The sequence below is a fragment of the Paramisgurnus dabryanus genome, chromosome 4, assembly GCF_030506205.2.
Source record: "Paramisgurnus dabryanus chromosome 4, PD_genome_1.1, whole genome shotgun sequence".
Classification (NCBI taxonomy): Eukaryota; Metazoa; Chordata; class Actinopteri; order Cypriniformes; family Cobitidae; genus Paramisgurnus; species Paramisgurnus dabryanus.
The window spans coordinates 29,877,770-29,904,823 of NC_133340.1; the positions used below are offsets into that span (position 1 = coordinate 29,877,770).

Consider the following 27,054-nt stretch of genomic DNA (forward strand, 5'->3'; position numbering starts at 1 on the left):
GAAAATGTGAAAAAAATCAACCCAATAACTTAGTTTTGGTAAACCATTCTCTGCAAATAAACAAAGATTTATACCATGGTCTGTTTAAATTCTCGATTCTCCGCTATGTTTCGGGTGGTTCTTCGCCTCTACATCGTGCATTAAAACCCTTAAATGCATGGCTACCCGTGGATTATCCCTTACTTATTTCACATCTTTAATAAATCTTATAATATGACTCCTTTAACTCACCATTACTTCATATATAAGTAAGAATTGATTTATGTATTAGTTCATCATGATTTAAAAAAGTGTTACCCCTGTCTCTTCTGTGTCTCTTCACAAGCATCTTTCTACCGGTAATGGGATTCATTTACCCAAAGAGTAGAGAAGAGCCAATGAAGATGATGAACTTCAGTAAAAGTCAGCATTTGGAGGATTGGTAAGTTGTACTGTATGATTTAAAGACTCTGATTGATGTTTAGTTTAAATGAAGAGTTTGTGAATCTTAGCTAACATTTTTATGTGTTTATTATGTGTTTGATTATTTAACTCTATACTGTAAAACTTCATTGTGTTACATCTGTGATGGAGAGATTCTGGTGTTTGTAATGTCATTCTGTTTTAAACTGATATTTGATCTTGAGACTGTAAGGAAAAAACTGTATTGTATTTTCTGATTGAAGCAGGATGGAGAATATTAAGGTTTAAGTCTTTGGTTTTGTGTAAATGATGTGATAAAGACTTTTCACTGTTGTCTTGTGTTCTGTTGGCCTGTACAGATTCATCGCTGCAAGCATGGCGACCAATCTGTGTTGTGTTTATTTGAATACATATTAGAAAAAAAATGATTGTTTGTAGAGAAAATATTAAATGTTGTTTCATTTGTAAATTTGGATTAAAGCCTCTGCTAAATGAATTATTGAAAGTACTTCATTGTTCAATAATTATTTGCAGAAGTTAAAGATTTACAACAAAAAAACAAGGTTAAATATTTGAGGCAAATGAAAACAGTCCTGCCCTGCCAATAATAAAACTCTTTAACACTTTTTACATCATGAATGTCACAATATGATGACGGGGGCAGAGTCTCTGAAACCTATATGATAGATTAATGATCATAAACAGTTGTGTTATGAATGAGGGATGATGCTGATATACAGCCCAACAGATGGGATACAGTGTGAACAAGAAATAAGTAAATTTTATAAATCGAGTCATTTAGTGTTGCCTACTGCACTATAACCAGTGTGTATAGTATGTTTGAGTGCATTTGTGTTTGTGTGTGTTTTCTGTCTGTTCACGTGTCTGAACACAAATGTCCATAGGCAGATTTGATAGTGTGTGTGTGTGGTGTGTGTTCATCCATGTAGTTCTCTGGCCCGTAGTTAGGTTTAATTGATTATATCTTGTCATGTAATGTGTCATCTCATGTTTGATCTCCTGTGAAAGAGACGCTGTGGCACGTTGGCAATGCATGTGCTGAATCACATCTCTGCGTGTGGTGAGCAATGTGTTTTCATCTGTTTGTAAACACTTCTATTTTGGTTTCTGCCACTATTGTATTCTCTTATAATAATCAGTACAAAGAGGATTTCAGAATTAAGATTCGACTTGAAATGGAAATGATAGATCTGGGAGCACAACTTCAGGATTTAATTTTTTAGCACAGACTGTTCCCGTCTATTTTTCAAGAACATTTCTGACAGGAAGACTCACTGTACCACCCACAAAACTCCTCAACACAAAAACATGCCAGTCAAGTATTTGATAAACATCCTTAAACCTCTTTGATTGCTCATTTTAATAATCTCGTGTTCGTGAGCAGGTCAAGAACCGAGCCAAAGGTGAGATGTGGGTCATAGCGAAACCTTTAAAGATTCTGAAGCATTCATCACCCAAAACACACACATACACCCCTCACCTGACCCACACTGTGGTTTTCTTGCATGACTTTAACCTGAGCAAATATCTGTTTCAGCGAGGTAAAGCAAGCGGAGAGCCGTCGAACCCCTCGGAGCATCGTCTCAGGTTAAGCACTGATGAGAGGTGAGTGACTTTATACTGCTGTATCATAACAACACAACAACAAACATTCATAGTCTGACTCATTTACTTTAAATCCCTGTATGACATTTCAGTGAATAATGACACAATATGCTTAATATCAAGTATCAAATAAGTGCTCTGTTAAGTGTAACCAGATACAAACACAAATGAGATATGAACGCTGAAGATTCTCTGGATCTGATCCTCACACAAAACATCAAATACAAAACACAAGTTTTATGAATCTTTATTGGGGTTTCTTGCTCTTTTAGGATTGTTTTAGACAGAAGACATTCTGCTGGACATCTCTTGAAATGTTTGCACAGGTTTAGAATAACATAAGGGTAAGTAAACTATAACAAAAACCTTATTTTGGTTGCATTTTTTCCACAAATGTAAATGACCATTATTGCCTGCAGTGCATACATATAGAAACTTCCTTGTTGCCAGTCTGTCTGAGTGGGTTTGTCAGATCCTTTGGTTAATAACTATTAAATGACTTGGTAAACAAACACCGGGCAGGAGATCTATAAGGTGTCACGTCTTGCATGCAAAGAGACATTTTGGCTCCAGAGAATAAAGACACGCATAACACACAACATAACGGACAGCACTGGAAAAAAGCAACATTTACTAAACAGCACATAATACAAAAACACACCGAGAGAGACAGACACACACACACTAGAGGTTTACTGTGTGGTTGAGCAAATGCTTTTATCTTGTCATCGACTCTGAAGAGTCATAAATTATCCATTACCTTAAAGTTCAGGTCATCAGTCTGTATGTTTTCAAAAGAAAATCTTCCCTATTGAATTATTAAAATAATATTACTTAACTTAAAGAGACTTGAATCTTCAGTCTGTCTTCATCACTGTATTTCACTTAATCTTTCTGTCAGACTTGTGTCGTTTCAAACACATGACCACACATGACCCTGCTTGTGAAAATTCAGCTAAAGTCATTTTTGTGATTAACAACATCCTACATCATTTAAAGAACATTTTGTGAAAATATAACCTTGATATCTTTAATATTGACTGAGTAAGATCATGTCAAAGATTGAAATCAAACTGGGATGCTCCAGATCACATCTTTAAATTATGAGACTTTAGTTTAGCTTCTGTGAAACACAACACCTCGGCAAAATCTCCACTGTTTGATTTTAACAGAGTAAAGCTGTTACTTTAAGCAGTAAGATTCTGTTGACTTTGTAATAATGTTGTTGTTGTTTTGGTGGTGATGTCATAATGTGGTGTTGAAATGACATGCAGTGACCCAAACAGCAGATGTCTCACTATTCTGCACAGTAGCATGGATCTGATCTGATCTGTCTCTCTGCCCATCTGTCTGTTTGCCTGCAGGGGTTGATGCTCTATTAAACACAACAGGGTTTCCCAGTGGTGGATTCCCTCCATCCCTCGCTGTTTGTCCCTCTGCTGCCCAACTGTAGATCATTCACTATATATTCAAATTACGTTACATAAGAAAATTACCCAATAATAGGAGTTGATATTTATGGGTTCTGTGCAGTCATATGTACAGTAACTGTATCATAACTCTTCATAGTTTTTTTTAACACAGACTGTGTTCTTTAGTTCTTCACTTTGTCATCTATGTAAAGATGTTTACTTCTAGATTTTCAGCTATTTTTGTAAAATGAATAAAAATATGCAAATAATCAAGCAGGCTATGTGATGCTGTAGCGCAATCATTGTTGTTTTAATGGATTTGCAATGTTAAGCATCATATACAGTAATGCAGCACTCATTTCTGTGCAGATGAAAATATAATGATCTGCCCTGAACAACCTTTTAATAACGCAACACGAGATCACGGCATCGTGTTCCAGCTGCAGTTGGACGCATGAACGCGCACTGAGGGACCGGCGGTTTTCAGCACTGGACTCTGATTCCGAGACACACAGAGAGAGAGAGAGAGAGAGAGAGAGAGAGAGAGAGAGAGAGAGAGAGAGAGAGAGTTAATAAAGAATGAGAGAGGAGGAGGCTGGTGAGAGAGCGCAAAGGGGCAGGACTCTCTGTCTCTCTCTCTCCTCTCTGTCTGTCTGTCTCTCTCTCCCTCTCTCTCTCGTGCTTTTAAGAGGAAACTTTGTGTTTTGTTCTGCAAGTTCACTTTAGTTCTCGCTCCTCTCTCCTGTGCATTTCACTTTCTCGTGTATCCTCAGAGTTTGGAGCAGAAGATGCGCACGCGGATAAATGGACCGGTTCGGCTCTGTTCTTAAATTCATCTTAATTCTTACATTTGGATTTACGTCTCCAAAAGTCTTGGACTAAAGTGAACTTCATTTCTTCATCGGATGGAATGATGTGGAGGATTGTTTTGTTGTGTTGCACTTTGTGCGCTGCGTTACGCGCATCTGGTGGAGTTGCGTTCGGCGCGTTCTCTACACCTGCCAGCGCGTCTCTGCGCACACCTGCCCACCGGAGCAGCGGCGTCGTGCGTGCCGTGGACAGGATTTATCACGGCGGAGGTAAAGCTGGTTATCTTTTGTACCTGGACGGCCGGCGTTTTCAGTTGGATATGGAACGGGATGAGTCGATACTGTCGCGTCACTTCAGTCCCAGTGTGGCCGCCCTGCTGAACGCAAGCCAGGACGCGGCGCCTCTGCGCCTGGAATGCGTTTACCGCGGAACCGTGAACACAAACGCGGAGTCTCTGGCGGTGTTTAGTTTGTGTGGCGGGGGACTTCAGGGATTTTTCGCCATTGATCACGCGCGGTACACGATCACACCTGTCATACGGGCGTCGGGACACGAGAATGACTTGCGCATCGTTGAGGATGCTGACGCGACGCGCGCTCTTCACTATTACACGCGCGAGCGCTTCACTTTCAAAGCGATGCCCGAGTTGCACAGCTGCGGCACGCGTGATGGGAAAAGACCAAAGCGCACACGCGGCTCTCGAGGGATGCGAAGGAACCTGCTGCTGGATGAGGATGCGAGCGGAAGAACTTGGTGGACAAAGTTAATCAAGTCGGATGCGACGCGGACGATGAGGCGCAAGAGGTCCATGTCTCGCGCCCGGACCGTAGAGCTCCTGCTGGTCGCGGATGATACCATGACGAAAAAATACGGAAAGGACCTGCATCACTACCTGTTGACGCTCGCGTCCATCGCGTCCAAACTGTACGGTCACGCCAGCATCGAAAACCCCATCCGTCTATCCGTGGTGAATGTCGTGGTTCTGGCAGAGGGTGAGAAAGGCATTGAAGTGTCCAAAAACGCGGCCGCAACGCTCAAGAGTTTCTGTAAGTGGCAGAACCAGCAGAACCCATTAGATGACGACCACCACCATCACCATGACGCGGCCATCCTCTTCACCAGGCAGGTAAACAAACAAACGGACACACGTGCGTCAGACGTCAAGAATTGGGTGGTTTTTTATGGTCTTGCAAAAACATGTATTTTTAAACTAGTATGTGTCCAATTTGGAACCGAACCAATGACCTTTGCGTTGCTACCAATTGAGCTTCTGCAGAATATTTGTACAGTGGTCAACTTTCCAGTACATTTACATGTAAGACACTTTGGATAGAAGTGTCTCATAAATGATTACAAGGAGAATCCAACATTTTCTTCATGGGTACCATGTACATATCAATCTCTCACCCTTCCTGTTCCACAGTCAAACTGATTTCCTTTGTTACTGTTTTTTTAGGCAGGAGACTTTGGAGAGCTCCTCCCGGAATCCTGTAGTCTATAGTGTGCGTGTGTGTGTGTGTGTGTGTGTGTGTGTGTGTGTGTGTGTGTGTGTGTGTGTGTGTGTGTGTGTGTGTGTGTGTGTGCGTGCGTGTGTGTGTGCGTGCGTGTGTGCGTGTGCGTGTGCGTGTGCGTGCGCGTGCGTGTGCGTGCGTTCACTTGTGCTGTCCCTGCACATTCCTCATGCAGTACACTGTTTAAATCAGCTCTGATGGTTTAGATGATCAGATACTGTATGAGTCCCACTGCTCTCTCTCTCTCTCTCTCTCTCTCTCTCTCTCTCTCTCTCTCTCTCTCTCTCTCTCTCTCTCTCTCTCTCTCTCTCTCTCTCTCTCTCTCTCTCTCTCTCTCTCTCTCTCTCTCTCTCTCTCTCTCTCTCTCTCTCTCTCTCTCTCTCTCTCTCTATGGGAGCTGTGAGGAAAATAAACAGATCTCCCATTTGAAATCCATCCACTAGCTGAGACCACACTCGTTTACCACCACAAAAGTCCACAGTGGAGTAAAGAGCGCCAGGCCTCCCTCAGTCTCCTCACTTGTGGTTTTTGAGCTTGTCAAATTTCCTGATGTCTTGTGGTTCATGTCATGCGAGGTCTCAGTCAGTAGGGCTGAATTCCATAATAGGGTTGGGAAACGGGAAACCTAGTGGGTCTTTAGCACCGTTTACATGACAATCGGTTTGGTTAAGGGTTCTGAAGCAGCTCTGCAGGTTTTATAGCGTTTACATTTATGCTTCAAAGTTAATTCAATTTATAAATCTGCATGTGTAAAAACCCGGAAACAAACTTTTTTTGCATGCACTTATTTGCTACTGTACATATTTAACATCTATATTTAAATTGATAATAGAATTGTAAATATAAAGAGAGTCATAGTATAGAAATGATGGAATATACCTCTAACCAGATCCATTGCTTGTGTCCTCTCTTGGCTCTGCTGTAAGTGATGCTGACGTTGTTTCCCCTTAGTAAGGATCACCAAACCAAATTCCACTGAGAGGAACGTCTCCTGGCAGAGAAAGAGGGTCCTGGACTGGCACAGATGGGTTGATGCCAGCGGCCTCTTTCCTCCAGCGGAGTTCAGTGTGTGTGTATGTGTGGTTGGGAAGTACCATGTCAACAGTCCATGATGCACAGCAAAATCACCAGTGTTAAATTTTCAGGGATGGTGTTAAATACACAGTGTTGATGCTGTTTTAACACTATCTGGTAATAAAATAACACTGCCATTGCTAGGCCAGTGTTATATTCACGACAGTGTCAGTGTAAAACAAGGGTGTTATCAGATTTCACTCTGAGCGGTGTAAATCAAGCCACGCCTCCACTAAACATATCCTGTCAGGGATTTTACCGCCATTTTCTTTCACAGGAGGACTGAAGAGATCAGGTAAATCAGTCTCATAATATTCACATGGTTTAGCTAAATTAAACTGTTATTTCTCTGTCTGACTCTACGCAGCCATATGCCAAAAAACCTAAATAAGATATTTTTCCCATTTTATTTCCCCTTTGTTCGTTATTTGGTTCAGTTTAATCAGAGCTACATTGTGTTACGTTGTTCCCTTGTTAGTTTAGTATAAAGTTAAACTGCTAGCTAAAAGTTTAAAACCAAGAAGGATAATTTTAACAGGAGATATGAATGAAAGAATTGAACCATGATAAATGCACTACAAATTGAAGGTATGAAATTAAGTTAAATGAAAGCTCGTTTATTCACCATATGATGCTCGTTATAAGGTAATCATATAGGCTAGATACCGTGAGTTAACGAGGTTGTTTACATGCACGTGAGTGCACGGATATCGGTTAATTATTCAAATTACTGAAAAACACGGAGAAAACCGCAACCGCATCGTCATGTGTTTTTCTAAGATGTATGCAAACAGGGGAAATATCGCCAAACCAACAATTAATTTGACCAAAACCTCACAATATATCATCATTTGTATGCACAGATTGGATGCATTGTGTGTTGTAAGCTTTTCGTGGCGCTAGATGTCAGACAGATGCAAATGGCAAATACATACGGAAGTGTAAAACGTGTATGGCGAACATTTGTTTTTTTTCTGTCATTATAGATGCTAGTTTGGTGAAAGTTCACACTGAGTGCTTCAAATCATTCAGAAGAGATGCTGTTTTTAGGGCAGTTTATTAAAGAAGACCTGACATGGATGACTTTCAATGAGAAACGACTGCTAATACTTATATAAATTCATTACAGAAGGTAAGTTTATATATTTATACATATAAATCATTTTATTTGACATAACTGAACAGTTAACCAATCTTTTTAGTATATGTAGTTTTGTACATATTATTATTATTATTATTATTAATCTGGAAAGAAACTCACATGACCTGATGCCAACTTTAATAAAAATATATTATCTTCTCATACATCGTTTTGCTATTGATGTCATATTAAATAGCAATCAAATTGATTACTATTTTGAAAATGTATAAATGAAGATTCATATTTTGTCTTGAGTGCTGTTTTTAATATAAAAAGAATGTTGAGTTTTCAGAGTCTTTATTGTCATTTTTTGTGATAGGACCCTACCAGAGTATATTTGAATACGGCATACCCATGAATTCTGGAACTGTTATTCCTTAACCCAGTTTGGAGGATAAGAGCTTACCAACTAGTTATGTGAGTACACACAGTACATTTGTACTGTACACTGTCTCTAACATGATTTATTATACTGAGATGATTTTGATTCAAATAACTGTTAAAACTGCACCCTTTTTGGTATTTTCTTGACTCTTTTTGTCTTTGAAAATCTGCAGAAATATGCTGAGGTGATGTATTGCAAAATAGCCAACATACAACAATATGGATGACCCTCTGTCTGGTCAACAGGAGTTTAAATATGGTAAGTGTACATGGGTTTGCTACTTTTACGGTTTTAAAGTTTAACTGTATACTCATGGTGTTTAAATTCTGTTTTGCTAGGACGGGACAGTGATGTGGCAGCTCTTCCCTGGCTCATTCACCTCTTGCCTTTCATTTGTGAAAGGAAGAAAGACTGGAGAGGGTCAATGTGCAACTGAAGCTACTGATTGTGCGGTGTAAGTTTTTTAGTGTTTTGTTCTAGTTATTTATTCAGCAGTTAGTTTGCTTGCATTGTTCACCCCATGTAAATGCATACAAGTTCATAAATACACATCAAATACATTCATCAAATACACTCTTTTAAAACCCTTAGGTGATGAGCATCAATCCATGCTTTGAGGTGGATGAATCAGCACAGCCCTGCCTGCACTGCGTTGGGAACAGAAGTTGCATCCAGAATTTTTGCATCATTCTGGACCAAAAAGCCATTCCCTCCATGATGAAGACCACTGATGCAGCCTTCCACTACATCATGAGTAAAACAACTACAGAACTAAATACCAGGTTGGAACCTATTTAAGAAAAATGAAACGTCTTTTGAATTGAAATGTCTGTTTTGTTATGGATAAATCTTTAGTATTGTGAAGGATAAGCATTTCTGCCTGCCAGTAAGGTAATTGCAGTGTATTTTAATGTTCAAGTTTTGAGTAGGGTGGCTAATTTTTTTTTTAACTCATTTGATTTATTAAAGACCTTATAATAAGTGGTTTTCATGTCACTGCGCTGTGGTATAAGATAACTTTCATTATTCCATACTGTATTCTGTTTCTAATTGTAGCTGAGGTATTTAAATAAGCAGTGTTAAATGCAAAGTGTTGTGTGTATCAATGTAAATATTAAATGTGATGTACTTTAATAAAAAGAGGTTTTGCAATATTTCTTGTCATTTGTCTTTTATAGAAACAACCCATTAGCAACAAAAGTGGCTATTAATCAGTATTTTAACACTTAACATTGTTGAATAAACATTACACTGGTGTTGACCTTAAATTAGGAGTGTTAATTTTTAACACTGTATTTCTGTGCCAACACCAGTGTAGTGTGGAAACAACAATGAACAGTGTTGAACAAAGTGTAAAATTTAACAATATTGAGTGTTAAATTAACATATAATGAGTGTTGTTAAATTAACACTACACTTTTGACTAAATTAACACAGTGTAGTGTGGACACATATACACACTTTTCAAGTGTTAAATTTGACACCCTGGGTGTTATTTTAACACCAGTGATTTTGCTGTGTGGGCAAAAAGCTCACAAACGCCCACAGAGAGCTTCACAGCTGTGGCACAAACACTCAGGCATCAAATCCTTTTAGCTGAAGTCCAAAACTTTCTCTTTATGATCTTAAGAACTGATTTGAAGAAGTTTAATAAGAGGCTAAAGGAATACCTCAGCCACAAAAGATAAACTTTACTTTGTGTTGTTTTAAGCCTGTATGACTTTCTGTTCTGTGGAACAAAAAACATGATTTTGTGAAGAATTTATGGTTTTGGTTATTCTGTGTGTTGTAACCAAATACAGATCAGAAATCAAATAACTGCATACAGGTTTGGTGAAATAATAACAGAATTTTCTCATTTGCAGGTTACATCTATACTTATGTTAAAGTTTTAATCATCTTTATTTGGACAGATGGACCGTGACAATAACAGATCTAATTCCATTTCTGTTATATGAAGCTTTCAGGAGAGCTTATGCTCCATCATAAGACGCTTTGATTCCATTGATTTCTATTAAGATTATGCAAGGGAAATTAATGCTCTGTCACGCTACCAAAACATCTCAAACAGGTCGTGCTTTCAGATTGATTTTATACTTTACACCCATCAGTGTTTTTTCTGGTATGAGAGAATTTTTTTTCAAAGCAGCTTTACATTAATAGAAGCAGGGAAAAACACAGAAAAATCATAATACAGATAGCATAAGCAGCAGAATTTGCTGTGACTACGAATCAACATGATTAGCGAGTGTATTTGCCAGGAGAAAAAAAGTCCTATGAGGAAAAAACCCTAGGGATATATATATATATATATATATATATATATATATATATATACTATATATATGTAAACAAGTAAGTAGGTTAAACACAACCAAAATCACAACCTGACCACACGTGGCAAATTAAGACTCAACCGTCTACTAATTCAAAGTTTCAACATATTTCTTAAGAATATTAATAACATTTACCATGCTTTGAAGTGTTGATGATAATAAGGTTTTATTTTATTTATTTATTAGGTTGTACAAGCTAGCTATTGTGAGATAAGTACCATTACTAAACAAATTATGTGAATCCTTTTTTAAAGAGAAAAGTCTTAAGTCTAGATTTAAAGTTATCTACTGTGTCTGATTCTCGGACATCGGTTGGTAAATCATTCCAGAGCCAAGGGGATAAGTAGGAAAGGGATCTACCACCTTTCCACACACTTTTGATATTCTAGGGATAATTAAGAGACCAGAATTTTGCGACCGCAGTGCACGTGATGGATTGTATTCTGATAGTAATCACCCCGTTTAAATAATTTCCCATATTTTTCATCGTTCTATAAAAATGTCCCACTGGCTGTATTGGATGTTGGTTCATTCATCTCTAGTAAAGCAGACAGTAGTATATCTGTAATATATCACTCAAACGACACCCACCAATGAAACGAGAAGAAAAGCTTCCCGAGGGAGGGTGAACCTTCTGCATTCCAGAAGGTGTTAAGGAATGCAACGTGTGCGACCTATCTTTTGTGTAATATATGTGTATATAAGTCTTTAGCAGATGCGAGAGCCACAAAAAAAAATCTATTCCCTTGCGCAGTAGTGAAAACTGGGGTGTGTTAGGGTTTGGGAAATTTCCCTTATTTCCACATCCTAATGTTGACAGGTATGCTCTGTGCTTTTTCACTAGAATCACTCAATACTTTTCAGCCTTTCCTTTTTTTGTTTTTTTTTTCGTCGTTTCAACCAAACAAACATTTTCATGTAATTAGAAGACAGTAAGAACCTTGTTACAAATAATCAAGGCATTTTTTCCTCAGAATGAGTTCAGGCGTGTGGATTCGTCCATGCAGCTCAATGCATACCACAGAATACTGAAACAAGAGCTACATTGAGAGCAGATAGGATTATGAGTGAATGTCTGATTACATCAGACAGAGACGATAGACACGTGACTGCACTGAGACCACCACAGACAATACATCATGTGTCCATGGACAGACTTTATCATCAGACTATTCTCTTCTCGTGGGAGTTTGTGTTATGACGTCCAGAATCAGCGCTGTTGGATCTCTATTGTCTTGCAACATTGTCTAGAGAATAGTTTTTATCTGAACATCTTAATTTTTTCTCTTCTTGTCAAAACTTTGTGATTACAAACATTCAGATGATTGTTTTGTAATCCAAAAGTATGAAGGCTTTTTCTGCACACATTCACCTCCATCCGCCCCCTGTTTATTAGTTGTAAAGTGCTGGGACATTTCACACGTCCTGCACGGCGACGGCTATATGTTAACAGTTCACTGAAAATCTCACAGATATTCTGGATCTATCCATCTATACACCCCAGTGTCTGAAATCCTTTCGCTTGGTGCCAGGGTTGGGTAGCAACAGTCTAGGATTGATTCCGGCCTCTCTGGAGTCGCTCGGTAGGATGAAGAATTTGTTTTTGACATGAGGAGCTGGATTTGTTCAGTTTTGACGTTAGCGTTGTGTGATTCATCTGTTGTGTTTCAGAAATCATTTAATAACAGATTCTTCTGCATCATCACACAATATCCCAGCAGACTCTGTATGGTACATCATGCATGTGTTTTAAATCGCTTTAGTGAAGTGTAGAGACACGTTAAGTGCCAGGAGGAAGGTCACATTTGTCCCTCTTCATACAGGGTTTTTCCATGTCCGTGTGGACGCAGGGATTTTTTTTACCAAGGAGGGGAAAACTCCCTGTGTACGTGTGGACTAGGTCTTAGAATCTACTTTGCAACGATGTTCAAATGAAGCTTCTACAAGATGAAAATCAACATTTGAAGCCATTTCAGAGGAAATACAAGAAGAACTGTAGGATTGCTTGGTTGTATTGCCCAGCCCTGTCCACATTAGAGGATTAATATTTTGTAGATCCACAGAGTGCAGAAGCCCTTTATGATGTTGTGCTCTGTAAACAGACCTCAGATCAGTTTAAAGAATAACCCAGACCATATGCTTGGCCCCGGAACGCCCCATAAATCAGAACCAGCTGACAGAAGCTTGCGGCGTTCTCGGGCCGTCACACCTAGAATCAAATATCCAGAGTCTTCTCCACCTACCGCTTGTCTTCCTGTCTGTCTGCACTCGACATGTTTGCTCAAAATCCTTGCCAAGTGTGAGAGCCATGAGCATATAAACATTCCCGTGAGTGTGTGTGTGTGTGTGTGTGTGTGTGTGTGTGTGTGTGTGTGTGTGTGTGTGTGTGTGTGTGTGTGTGTGTGTGTGTGTGTGTGTGTGTGTGTGTGTGTGTGTGTGTGTGTGTGTGTGTGTGCGTGTGTGTTTGCGTGTGAGTTAGATGTTCTGATGTGACCCAGGAGCTGTCAGGAATCTTGTGTATGTTTTTATCATTCCTTCACTAAATGCAATGTTTCAAAACACTTTATTTTGCCCGATGTTTTTTAAGGTATTCTTGAGTAGGAATTTTGAAGGGTACCTGTCCATGTCATGTTCATCCTTCTCTCTTTCTCTCTCTTATTCACTCTCTCTATCACATTCACTCTTTTTTACTCTGTATCTCTCTTTCTCTTTTTGTACACATCCTCTGTCTCACACTTTTTCTCACTGTCTCTCTCTCTCTCACTTACTTTTCCACACAAGCAGAGCGACTTTGTCGCTGTGTGTCGCTCGTCTCTTTTAAAAGAGGTGTTTCTAAATCTGGTTGTCATAAACAAATGAGTACCGTTCACTCCAGTAACTGACGAGAGATGGGTGACGTGATCTCCACTGCATCGTTCTCATTGGCAGTCGCTCTCAAAAGTTGCTCATAATTTGCATAAAGTTAAACATTTCTCAACTTCACTCGGTCAATGTGTCGCCGGAATTCTGCAAGTTTCCATTGAAATCAATGAGATCTTGTCGCTCTTCTACTGCTAGTCGGTCCTGGTCTGAATTCATAGTCTGAATCTTATCTCTTTCTGTTTCTCACTCTTACTGTATGTTCACGCTGCCGGCGAGAGTGTCAAAAAAACACTTTGGCTGCCCTGCAAATAATGCTATAGAAAAGGTGTAATGGACGCTCTGACGCACGAATGCATTCTCTGAACTTCTCTCAAGCAGAGGTTTCCACCTGCCGATTGGTTGCGGCTGAATGTTTCCACCTGCCAATTGGTTGCTGCCGAACTGCGTCATAGCTCATTACCATAAGTTGAGCTGATTTCAACTTTCCCTTTTTTTCAACTTTCTTTTCCGTGGCATTCTCACGGATTGGTTACTGAACTACTTTTTCCTATTTTTAAACAATTGTCAATTCGGTTTAGGATTAGATTTGAAGAGTTTCGTTGCAAATCGAGATAACTCCGTTTTTTTTTCAGAAATCTCGTTTTTTGGTTGTGCATTCCAATTAACATCAATTCAAATGCAGTTGGTTTGTTTTGATTTAACCATCATAACATGATAACATTGCAACAAAACTCTTCATTTGGTGTTTGCGTTAGAATGTCACTTTAAGTATCGGTTTATAATATTTTTTTCTGATGTATTCTTTTATATTTTCTAAACTTTAAACAATTGGCGCCTGTCGTTGGGTTTGGGTAAGGATGTCATTTTATGTAAATCTAACCCTAAACCGAATCGACAATGGTAAGAAAATAGGACAAAGCAGTTGAGTAACCAATCGGTGAAAATGCCACGGAAAAGAAAGTCTGTGGCAGGGCCTCAGAAAAATGTGGAGATCTGTGAGAATGCCACGAAAAATATGAGCAAAAAATTCCGTTACAATGCCACGGAAATTCGTGAGATCAGGTTGTATTTTACTCTCTCTGTTTATCTGTCATTCACTTTTTTGCACACCTACTCTATCTTTTTTGTCACTCTCACTCACTTTTTTGTTCACATGCTTACTCTGTTTCTCACTTTTTCACATGCTCACTCACCCATTTTTACTCTGTATCTCTCTCTCTTTCTTTTCAGCAGATTTACTCTCACTCTGTTTCTAACTCTCACTTACTTTTTCAAATACTCATATACTTTTTTAATCTGTATCTCTCTCTCACTTTTTGCAGACTCACTCTATCTCACTGTCTGATATCTCACTCTCTCTGTCTCAGTTTTCAATGTAGATGTAGAGTTGTAGTCAGTCTCTCCAGAAAAACGCGATTATGCAATTGCATGATTCAACGCATAATCAGCCAAAGTCCGCATATTTATGGGGAGGACGCATTTTTTCAAATACTTTTGCAGCATAAATTGCAGATTTTTGTGCGCAAAATATGCAGGGCGTGCATGATGTCATAATCCCCGCATTTTCATCACATATATCTTAGCAGAAAGTTGAAAAATGTTGCATTTGCCTCACACAAGCGCAGCCATGTCCCCTGTTGCCATGAAACGTTATGAAGTGATGTGATTATGTGATGTGAAAATCATTGAAAAGCTGCAAAAGCTAAAAACTATTTTGCAAGTTCCCGCAGTTTTTGCAGGTTCCTGCAATTTTTGCATAAAATTGCATAAATATCCCGCATATTCCATCGCATTTTTTAAGAAAAGGTGCCGCAAGATCAAGGATTTTTGCCCGAAACAATCACAAAAAAATTGTCTTTAGTGTAGTAACACAGTTCATCTGATCACAAGAGTAACATCTCTCTTCTCTTGGACGATCTGCGTGATTTGATGATGTAAGTGTTTAAGTTGATTTCATCTGTAGATCGAGCTGTTGGCTAAGCTGGCCAGCTTCTTTCATCATTACACATGCGTTCCTCTGAGCTCATGAGCTGAACACATATAGACGACTGAGCTGAATGTTGCTTTTTCAAAAGCAGGCGCTCTCGAGGGCCCGGTGGTTTTAAAACGCTCTTTCTTTCATGTGGCTCGTGAGCTGTTTGTGTACGCTTGGCATCAGGACCCAGACTGTTTCCATCCTCTTAAAATGAGTAAACGCACAGAACGGCTGTGATCAACACTTCTGTGAAAAATCAACCTGTCTCTGTCTCTGTGTCTGTGTGTGTTTAGCTGTGAGAGCCTTTGAGAAATATGAGCATTTGTGTGTCTGTTAGATTATGGCTCAGTGCCATTTGACAGTAAACATAAAGACAGGTTGCATGTATGTGTCTGTTCAGTTGGACCTGTATGGAAATTCATTTACCGTTGCTTTTTAAAATGTTCTTGATATGTTTTTGTATATCATTGTATATTAAATCACAGAAAAGTGATCATGTGGCCTCACCAACAATTCAAATGAGTCCAGTGTCATTGGAAATAAATGACTTCCAATTGACCGCCCCAGGGCTTTGTCAATGAATAAACCAAACTCTTGTGTAACATTGGCCCTCGGGGGTTTAACATGAGTCTTTATTGATCAGTGCTTCCTCTACAACCCCCAAAACAGGAAGAGGAAAAGACGCTAATTGCTGAAATTATACACAGTTAGTGGACATAATTGTGCAGATTCTTCAGTTCCTTTTCATAATCTTTCATCATAATGTAATGATTTGATAGCTGATAAGTGTGTGTATGTGATGTGTGCAGGATCTGTGTGGACATCATTCATGCGACACTCTCGGGATGGCTGACGTGGGTACCGTGTGTTCTCCAGAGAGGAGCTGTGCCGTCATCGAGGACGACGGGCTTCACGCGGCGTTCACCGTGGCGCACGAGATCGGTATTCATCACATCGAGCTGCATTCACGCATGAAGATTTATTCCACACTCACACAACATTCATGACATCACTTCCTGTGCGTACGTTCAGGGCATCTGCTGGGTCTGTCTCACGACGACTCGAAGTTCTGCGAAGAACGCTTCGGCTCCAACGAGGATAAACGCCTCATGTCGTCTATCCTGACATCCATCGATGCCTCCAAACCCTGGAGCCGCTGTACGTCGTCCACGATCACAGACTTCTTCGATGACGGCAACGGTGAGAAATGATTCCCTTAACAAAACATATTTTCTTGTCAATTAAAAGCATAACGGACAATCCCTGCAGGATCTTTTCACTAATATAATGTTGTTTCTAACATAAATTTGTGATGTTTATAAGATGGCATTGCTAATGGTGCTGTGCATTGATACACAGAATTATTAAGTACAACGGTCATAGGTGTGTTTTATTATAATTTATTACACGGCTCTCTGGAATGCTTGATTCTGATTGGTCAGTTGAGACATTTGCAGGTTCGTTCTTTTCAAATAATAACCGCTCCAAAATAATAACGCATAGCCGGACTACTTGCACGAGTAAAATCGCTCCGCGCCAATAAAGATCAATAAAGATTACTGTCTGTTTGGCGCCATCTTGTGACAAACACTCGACAACCACGACAAGACACAGAGAGCTTACTGAGACTGAACTTGACAAAATAGAGCATGACAGCTACGAAGCCAACACACAAAAAAAATACAGAATGGGCATTAAAACTTCTCAAAGACTGGCTAAAGAGTAAAAAATGGAGACAGACAAGTATGAAGCAGAGGATCTTAATAAGGTATTACGATCATTTTATGCATCTGTGCAAAGTTTCGCGGAAGGATAAAAATTTTAATTTAAAACAAATATGCCAATAAAATGTTTCAAATTCATATTCATGTCCAGTTTTTTTTCTTATGTGACAAGTAGCCGTGTAATAAGCGGGATAATGTAGAGGCAGCCGGTAGTTATTGGGAAATAAGCCCCTTCAGTGTGATACAAGACCCTCCGCTTCGCGTCGGGTCCTGATCACACTGTCGGGACTTATTTCCCAATAACTACCGGCTGCCTCTACATTATCCCTTACATATTGACCAATCAGAATCAAGAACAGGAACTAACCATTTTATAAAACATGCGTCTGGTCTGAACTTTACTTCCGGTTTCAGTTTTTTTATGGTCTGACTAGTTGCTAAACTGAACTCTTGAGCAAATACATCGTCGAAAATAACTAATGTTTTGGTTTCCTAGGTAATCTACGTGTTGTTTAATTAACTACTTTAAAGTACTTGTTGAAAGCCACTTCTTTATGTTGTTACTGCTGAAACCGTCTATACCACGGGTCTGTTGAATGCTTTATTTTGATTGGTTGAGACATGTTCCATGGGTGTTGAATATTTTCAATAACCGCACACCTAACCTTTAAAATGTCTTAAAAGTAGGCACCAGAGCAATATTTGTAGTCACCGTGATATAAGCGGAATAATTGACTCTGTTCCTTTGAATTATTTTCTTATAATTCAACGGCATGTCGTCAATTATTCCTTACTTGTGTTCACACTGAAGCTGTGGTTTGTGTGTTGGTGTAGCCGAGTGTCTGTTGGATTCACCTCGCCAGCCTTTGTTGGGTCCAGAAGAGCTGCCCGGTCAGAGTTACGATGCCGCACTTCAGTGTCGTTTAGCTTTCGGACCGGAGTACACCATGTGTCCGGGCATGGACGTGTGCGCCCGCCTGTGGTGTGCTGTGATCAGGAAAGGGCAGATGGTTTGTCTGACCAAGAAACTCCCAGCTGTTGAAGGTACACCGTGCGGCAAGGGAAGAATCTGTCTACAGGGGAAATGTGTGGACAAAACCCGCAAGAAACATTATTCGGTAAGTGTACTGTCTAACATCACAATGATCTTTAACTCTGTTTCTGTTTGATCTGAAGTCTTTTCATGTTTTCTTAGGGTCTTCATTCAGACCTTCTCTTTAGGGCCTATTAGGGTAATCGTAAACCCCGGATAAACGAAATAATGAGTTATCTGTTTCACGTTTTCACTGGTCATACTTGATCAGGAGTTTAGCGATAACCCTGGATATTCATAATCTCTGTCTAACTCTTAAATTCTTCATCATAACAATCAGTCTTCATCATTTCTGCATTTTTTTTTCTTTAGAATGATTTCTCTTGCAGTCTCCGTACATTGTCTGAACCGTTATCTTAACAGCACAAGTTTCATTAGATAGACCAGCTTAGGTCAACACCAACCAGCTTAATAAGGAAATTCATACTACTAGTTTAGAGACTGAAAGCACTAGATAGTTATGGGTTTATATGCAGATATTAATCTCTTTAAAGCAGGCTGATATAATCCTCATGATCTCAGTCTGTCACAATTGAGATATTTGAGTCATATTTGAAATCCATCGTAATGCAATAATCCTTATCAGTTTCATACTCAAATGTGCTCTGAATCAAACGTATTCATATCCATTTACACTTACGGCATCTTGCACACGCTTTTATCCAAAGTGACAAATAACAATGAGTGCGTTGACATGCACAGTCCTACAGTGAATATGATTAATAAACTGATAATGTGTGGGGTCATGTAAACGCGTTAGATGGTTTTCTTTTATCTAGGAAAGACCATAAACTGCGTAAGCAAAAAGCATTCGGCACAGGAAGTTTTTTGCTCAGACCTCAGATTTCACAGCTTTCTAGAAGTTTTCTTCATGTGCGCATGTCTCTCTGTGTGTAAAAGATAAACGTAAAAGCGCAAAGTAATGCATAATAGTCTGTGCTCGACTCAAGCAGTTGGCATAAAGATAACTGAAAATAAAAGCTTATGTTACATTTACAGGTTCTAAAGACAAAAGAAGAAATACAACAAGACTTTTTGAAGGACTATATGTACTATAGGCAGTGACATCACTGCCTGCGAGAAACCTGACAAATCTCATATAAACGTAGTTTTCTGCACAGTTGGTTTATTGATTTGCATGTTAACAGGTTTCTATAATAAGCAGATCTTTAATAGTTATCTGCTCAACGTGTGTATTGATCGGTATGTGTGTTCCTGGGATTGAACCCATGATGTTTTGCAGAGCTAATGCAACATTATACTATTGGGCTACAAGAACACTTTGACGTCCAGTGGACAGGTTGAGTATTTTCCTCCGTGTGTACTGAAACTCATTTTTGTCTCACTGAAGAAAATCCAGTATGTGTGTTTGTTTGTCTTATATAATGAGTAAATGTGGTTGGGTTGTGTCACAGACATTGGGAAGTTTTTCTCCACACCCTTCCCATCACTGCTAGTATGACAGTCTCTTTTCAGGTCATTTATAAACTTCATTAGGTCAGTAAATGTGGGTTTTCCACTACATTCACTTCATGCCATTTAAATGAGTCTGTCTGACTCTTATTTGTTGAATCCATAAGCTTGCTGGAAGTACATTTATAGGGCTGATGGTATTTATTCATTTAATGATTTTATAATGAGTTAATAAATCATCTGTACATGTCAACATTACGTCATACTTGATTCTGTGTACTTCATGAATTGTTGCCGGTTATTTTCAAGTAGAAATGTTTGTAGTTGTCTTTGTATGTTACTCTTAGTTTTTACCTCCAGCGAGCTGTCCACAATTACTGCAGAAATCTGTACAATTTAACAGGGTTGCAAAATTTGGGGAATTTTGGAATCTTCCATGGAAATTATAAAGGAATGAATGGAAATTGTGACACATGGATAAAGATGAATCAGATGTAATATGGTTTCACCCAAAAGTGACAAATTATTTTCTATAATTCCTTAAGTTTTGAACTTGGAATATTTTTTCAAAATTCCTGAGCTTTGCAACATTACAGTTTAATCAAAACAGATTTGATATACAGTATTGTGTCTATATATTAACTGTAATGCTCTTTCTATACGTGTGTACTCTTACAATAACTCTGCTAATACTCAGATAGGTTAGTTATATCTAAATTAGTTATCTAATAGGTTCTGTATGCACACAGGAATACGAGGATGACACATAATATTAGTTCATCTCAGACTGTATACATGCTGGAATAGTAGTATGCTATTCCATACAGATGTTATTGACTGCATCTGTGTCTGGTTAGGACAGTAAAGAGATTATCAATCTTTTATTGCTTTATATCCCATGAGATTTATCTCTCTAACTAACTGTAATTCTTTATGGCAGATGTCTAATCATGGCAGTTGGAGCTCGTGGGGTTCGTGGGGTTCGTGTTCACGCACTTGTGGCAGCGGTGTCCAGTTTGCACAGCGTCTCTGCAATAACCCTCCACCGCGAAACAACGGCCATTACTGCACGGGAAAGAGAGCCGTCTACAGGTCCTGTAACGTCAACCCGTGCCCGCCATCCAGTAAGACATCACATCACAGTTAAATCACAGTTTTGATTACATATAGATTTATCCTTATTATTTTATTGTCTGTGTAAGATAAGAGTTTCAGACAGGAACAGTGTGCGCTCCGGGACGGCCCTCAAACAGACCCTAAAGGAGTGAAGACTTTTGTGGAATGGGTACCAAAATATGCAGGAATTCTGCCGAAAGACGTCTGCAAGTTAACCTGCCGGGCAAAAGGCACAGGATACTATGTTGTGTTTTCTCAGAGAGTGAGTCTACATTTAGATTACCAATTATTTTACCACGGGTCTGTTGAATGCTGTATTCTGATTGGCTGAGAAATGTTCCGTGGGTATGCATTAATTTCTGATAACCGCACACCTAACTTGTCAAATGTCTTAAAAATAGGCACCAGAGCAATGTTTGTTGCTGTGGTATAAGAGGAAAAATTGACTCTTATAATTTAATGGCCCGTCGTCAATTATTCTTTACATATCCTACACACACCTTTGTTTTGATAGTAAAACTGTGCTAAAAGAATACGAGATGTTCTTCTGTAAAAATGAACACATTGTACCCGTTTGCTATAATTTCGTGTGATTTTGGTGCAGGTGATTGATGGAACAGAATGCCGGCCGTACAGCAGCTCAGTTTGTGTTAAAGGAAAGTGTGTCCGTACCGGCTGTGATGGAATCGTTGGCTCTAAACTTCAGTTTGATAAGTGTGGCATCTGTGGTGGAGATGAAAACAGCTGTATCAAAGTCGCTGGAAATTTCACTAAGAAGAGGTTAGAAAACACAAACACACTTTAAAGCAAACAACATACAGCCAAAATAGATTCAACCGAATAACAGATATGACACTTGATCCTCAATCAGCTTTTTTATAACGTTCATGTCAACCTGAGATCTCTTTAATATCTGGGACTGGGTATTGCAATTAAATTCTGTATTTTTTATGATTTTCGATCTAATATCGAATGTTATTTTAGTTTTGCAGGCATATAAATGATTTGGTGTGCTGTCACTTTCAAAGGTACCCTGGTTATAAGCACACGTATGGTTTAATAGATTAACACTGGGATTGGCAATAGGAATGTGAAAATGAAAAGAAATAAAATAAAGAATTTTATTAGTTCAAGGCAAATATAAAGCATTAAAGCATACAAGTCTTCATAGTCGGGTACCTTTTAAGACGTACATGTAATGCACAAATGTAATATACTGTTGCGTTTACTTTCTGAATTGTTCACATTCACACCGCAGATTCCGTTTACAAGGCCAATCACTGCATTTTGGAATCATTTTTGTGTAAATATGTAGATTCAAGTTCAAGGAAATGTGAACCCAGTATTTACGCCCTGTCTGAGCCTTGACATGTGGCTTTCTGGGCACACACTTAAAGCCACAATATGTATGATTTTTGTAATAAAATATCCAAAAACCACTTGCACAGTGTGATATATTTCATGCAGTTGTGTACTTACATTATCCCAAAAGTTCCAGAGAAGTTCCTGTTTTAAATAATGTCCTTTGTCTCACTTGAAATTAGTGGAGGTTTACATCCAAACGTGAAGCGAATCTTTTTAATATTTGCAAAAAAAGACAAACAAACAAATGTGAATTAGGTGCGTTTTCATCAAGTTGTTTGAGCAAATAGCAGGTGGTATTAGTAATCTAGTAACCAACAGTAAACAAAACAAGGAACGCTTAGTAAATGAAGACAGGGATGCATTAAGTTACGATTGAACAAGTTATAAATTAACTAGCAGTGCAGCTTGTAATTGTCAAACTGAATGTTGTGCACTTTTTGATGCAGGCACTAACAGCAAGGGCATTACGACAAGCCCCATATATGTAAAGATAACATCAGCTGAAACAGCTAGATGATCAGTCACGTGGGTTTACTACGTCAGAATTTATTCAGCAAATGCATTTCCATCTCCCATTAATCACATTTACTCTTTTTTACCTCAGTCAAAAGCCACCTCAAGTCAGCGTAAAAACTTTTATTCGAACTTTTGTGTTTCCTTTGTGTTTTCCTTGGGTTCTTGATTAAAATCACAGAATCAATCTTTTTACCCATCTCTACTGTACGGTTTTTTTAAGCATATTAGGATAAACATGATACTTCAATGAATCATAACCAGAATCTGAGCCATAGAGTTTATATCTGAAAACAAATCATAGCCCTTAAACGGTGGTCAGTGATCACTTGACAGGAGATATTTTGTTATCTATAGGTTTATTGTTTTAAGAGTATTACTGTAAAACAGAAGTGAATATATGTTGTGTGCTGATCTCTGTATGTCTTTTACAGTAAGGGTTACACGGATGTCGTGAAGGTGCCCGAGGGCTCGACACACCTGAAGGTTCGACAGTATAAACCTAAAGGCCAGACACGTTACACCGCTTACCTCGCCCTACGTCGGCCCGGTGGAGAATATCTTCTAAACGGAAAGTTTATGATCTCCACGTCAGAGATGGTTATTCCCCTCAACGGCTCCGTCCTCAACTACAGCGGATGGAGCCAGAGAGACGAGTACCTTCACAGCATGGGCCCCGGGGCCTTACAGGAAAGCCTGGTGGTGCAGATTCTCGCCACAGACGCTAAGAAGCCGCTAGACATCCGCTATAGCTTCTTCATGCCTCGTAAAATACCGCTTCCCCCTCGGACGTCACTCGTCGCATCTTCTGGCACTGCCGCGGCGTTGTTGTCGTCAGAGGAGATCATGACATTTACTACCGAGGTTCCTTCGACGACAGAGCCTCCGTCGACCACGATCGCAGGACCCCTGTGGGTGACGGGACCGTGGATGATGTGCTCTAGAACTTGCGATACAGGTTGGCAAAGTCGCACGGTGCAATGCAAAGACCATCAGGACAAGCTGGCCAAAGGCTGCCCGCTCACCACCAGACCCTCGGCTTTCAAAAACTGCCTGAATAAAAAGTGTTGAGGACTTATGAATGAAATAAACTGAGGAACGTTGTTTTCTGGTTGGCCACATCAGGTGTCCAGCAGACACATGGAGCACAAACATGACTGAACCATTGCTGGTTCCTTTAGACTGACGGTTGTGTTTGTATAAATGCTGTTTCATGATCTAAACACAATCACTGTGGACTCCTGCTAGCGTTCAGATTTGTGTTGTTTTGTGACTTGGACGCAGAGCTTTGGCTCAGACCGGTCGCTCGATGTAGCTCCGCCCCTTTGACAATCCTGCAACCATTTTCCTGAAGGGCACAGCCTGTTAAACACTGAATATGCTACTGGTATCCAGATGTATCAGGTCATATGAGCATCATTCATTGTCTCGCAGTACTTCAAGTCAAACTATAAACTTTTGACAGGAGGAGCAGTACAAGCTGTGTGAAATAGTGATTATGTAAAGTCGACGATTCAAAAATCTAAGATGATTATTCAGGACGTTTATCTGAATGTTGGTTTTGTGGGTTATCTGATAACATTGTTCATGTGTGTGTGTGTTTGTGTGTGTTTCACTGCACCCTACTAGTTAGTGTGCAGTGATTATTATTAACCCTAACCCCATCTGTGTCCCTGGACCATAAAACCAGTCAATTTTCTGAAATTGGGATTTATACATCATCCAAAGGCTGAATACATAAGCTTTCTATTAATGTGTGATTTGTTAGGATATGACAATATTAGTCAGAGATTCAACTATTATTTAATTATTATCTTAAGAGTGCACAAAAATCTAAATATTGAGAAAATGGCCTTTAAAGTTGTCTGAATATATTTTTGATATATTAACAGTAGTACATTTACAAAATATCTTCATGGAACATGATCTTACATTTATTCCTAATGATTTATGGCATAAAAGAAAAATTGATCATTTTGACCCTTATAATGTATTGTTGGCTATAGTGCTACAAATACAGTGAGGAAAATAAGTATTTGAACACCCTGCTATTTTGCAAGTTCTCCCACTTAGAAATCATGGAGGGGTCTGAAATTGTCATCATTGGTGCATGTCCACTGTAAGAGACACAATCTTCACAATGTATGATTTTTTAATTATTTATTTGTATGATACAGCTGCAAATAAGTATTTGAACACCTGAGAAAGTCAATGTTAATTTTTGGCACAGTAGCCTTTTACAGAGGTCAAAGGTTTCCTGTAGTTTTTCACCAGGATTGCACACACTCCTCCACACAGATCTTCTCTAGATCAGTCAGGTTTCTGCCCTTTTGCTGAGAAACACGGAGTTTGAGCTCCCTCCAAAGATTCTCTATTGGGTTTAGGTCCGGAGACTGGCTAGACCACGCAAGAACCTTGATATGCTTCTTACAGAGCCACTCCTTGGTTATCCTGGCTGTGTCCTTTGGGTCATTGTCATGTTGGAAGACCCAGCCTCGACCCATCTTCATTGCTCTAACTGAGGGAAGGAGGTTGTTCCCCAAAATCTCGCAACACATGGCCCCGGTCATCCTCTCCTTAATACAGTGCAGTCACCCTGTCCCATGTGCAAAAAAACACCACCAAAGCATGATGCTGCCACCCCCATGCTTCACAGATGGGATGGTGTTTTTGGGATGGTACTCATCATTCTTCTTCCTCCAAACACGTTTAGAGGAATTATGACCAAAAAGTTCTATTTTGATCTCATCTGACCACATGACTTTCTCCCATGACTCCTCTGGATCATCCAAATGGTCATTGGCAAACTTAAGACGGGCCTGGACATGTGCTGGTTTAATCAGGGGAACCTTCCGTGCCATGCATGATTTCAAACCATGACGTCTTAGTGTTTTACCAACAGTAACCTTGGAACCGGTGGTCCCAGCTCTTTTCAGGTCATTGACCAGCTCCTCCCGTGTAGTTCTGGGCTGATTTCTCACCTTTCTTAGGATCATTGAGACCCCACGAGATGAGATCTTGCATGGAGCCCCAGTCTGAGGGAGATTGACATGTTTAGCTTCTTCCATTTTTTAATGATTGCTCCAACAGTGGACCTTTTTTCACCAAGCTTCTTGGCAATTTCCCTGTAGCCCTTTCCAGCCTTGTGGAGGTGTACAATTTTGTCTCTAATGTCTTTGGACAGCTCTTTGGTCTTGGCCATGTTAGAAGTTGGATTCTTACTGATTGTATGGGGTGGACAGGTGTCTTTATGCAGCTAACGACCTCAAACAGGTGCACCCCTCCGATATTTATAAGTGGGAGAACTTGCAAAATAGCAGGGTGTTCAAATACTTATTTTACTCACTGTACACTGTATATGCGACTTATAACTGGTTTTGTGGTCCAGGGTCACATTTACAAAAACAGTGGCAAAAATACCATGATCTTTTGGAAATTTACCCTTGTACCACCCTGTAAAAACATGCAGCAAGAATTTAAAACAACTTGGTTTTGTAAGTCAATTCAACCCACCATTTTAAGTTTTACCTTCAATAAGTTGGTATAACTTATAAAAACAAGTTGTTTAACTTAAAGTAAAATGTATAAAAATATAGGTTAATTTGACGAAAATGCTGCATTTTTTTTACAGTGCAGGGTAAATAAATGTCAGTACCGTACTGTATATCAAAGTACTATAGTATTACCATCTGATAGCATCATAGTATCATCACTGTACATTTTTTGTAAGTGTCTGTATGTCTCAGTGTGACTGTACATCGGTTTCTCTATAAGAGTCGAGGTACTTGAAAATGACAACGTGTCCTGAACACTCGCAATCATGCCAGCCAATCACGATCACACGGTTACCATGGCAATGATGTTTCCAATCATTGCTCACCTGTTGCACACCTCACTTCAGCATCGTTTCTCAAACAAACTTCAGGAAATAAAGACATGCAGGAATAAATGCTAAAATAAACAGTGTTGAGGTCGTTTAATGTGACTCAAAGTGAATTAAACATCCCTGTGCTCACATCAGATGATATAACTCAACACATCTTAAACTCTGTGTGTGTGAAACCTTACATTAGATTTATATACCGCTCATAGTAGTATAATAACACACAGATCTCTCTCTCTCTCTCTCTCTCTCTCTCTCTCTCTCTCTCTCTCTCTCTCTCTCTCTCTCTCTCTCTCTCTCTCTCTCCCTCACATTGCAGTACTTTGGTTAAAGTGATCAGAAGTTTTTTCATGATTTCTGTATCTGCAGCTTCATGCAGTGATGTCTTTACTCATCTCAGTGGAAAGCAGCAG

At 39.4% G+C, this 27,054-nt stretch overlaps 1 protein-coding gene and 1 long non-coding RNA gene across 3 annotated transcripts; both read left to right on the plus strand.

Annotated features, from left to right (window-relative positions):
* Positions 1-4,112: 4,112 nt before the first annotated feature.
* adamts5 (ADAM metallopeptidase with thrombospondin type 1 motif, 5 (aggrecanase-2)) lies at positions 4,113-26,939 on the plus strand. Its single transcript, XM_065254066.2, has 8 exons — positions 4,113-5,376; positions 16,344-16,476; positions 16,567-16,734; positions 18,093-18,376; positions 20,705-20,888; positions 20,967-21,142; positions 21,485-21,660; positions 23,193-26,939. Exons 1-8 carry the CDS (start codon positions 4,351-4,353, stop codon positions 23,827-23,829), a joined length of 2,784 nt encoding a protein of 927 aa, XP_065110138.1. The 5' UTR covers positions 4,113-4,350; the 3' UTR covers positions 23,830-26,939.
* LOC135735630 (uncharacterized) lies at positions 6,877-9,875 on the plus strand. 2 transcript variants are annotated; one of them, XR_010527664.2, is made up of 5 exons: positions 6,877-7,967; positions 8,296-8,393; positions 8,534-8,619; positions 8,700-8,815; positions 8,953-9,875. It is a non-coding gene; the product is annotated as an uncharacterized lncRNA (long non-coding RNA). The 2 variants fall into 2 exon arrangements; XR_010527663.2 differs by having other exon boundaries at positions 6,877-8,393.
* Positions 26,940-27,054: the final 115 nt, after the last annotated feature.

Coding starts and splice junctions, on each gene's coding strand:
- adamts5 (XM_065254066.2), top strand. CDS start 4,351: ATGATGTGGAGGATTGTTTTGTTGTGTTGCACTTTGTGCGCTGCGTTA. Junction 16,735..18,092: donor CTTCTTCGATGACGGCAACG/GTGAGAAATGAT, acceptor GTGTTGGTGTAG/CCGAGTGTCTGTTGGATTCA. Junction 20,889..20,966: donor CAACCCGTGCCCGCCATCCA/GTAAGACATCAC, acceptor TGTCTGTGTAAG/ATAAGAGTTTCAGACAGGAA.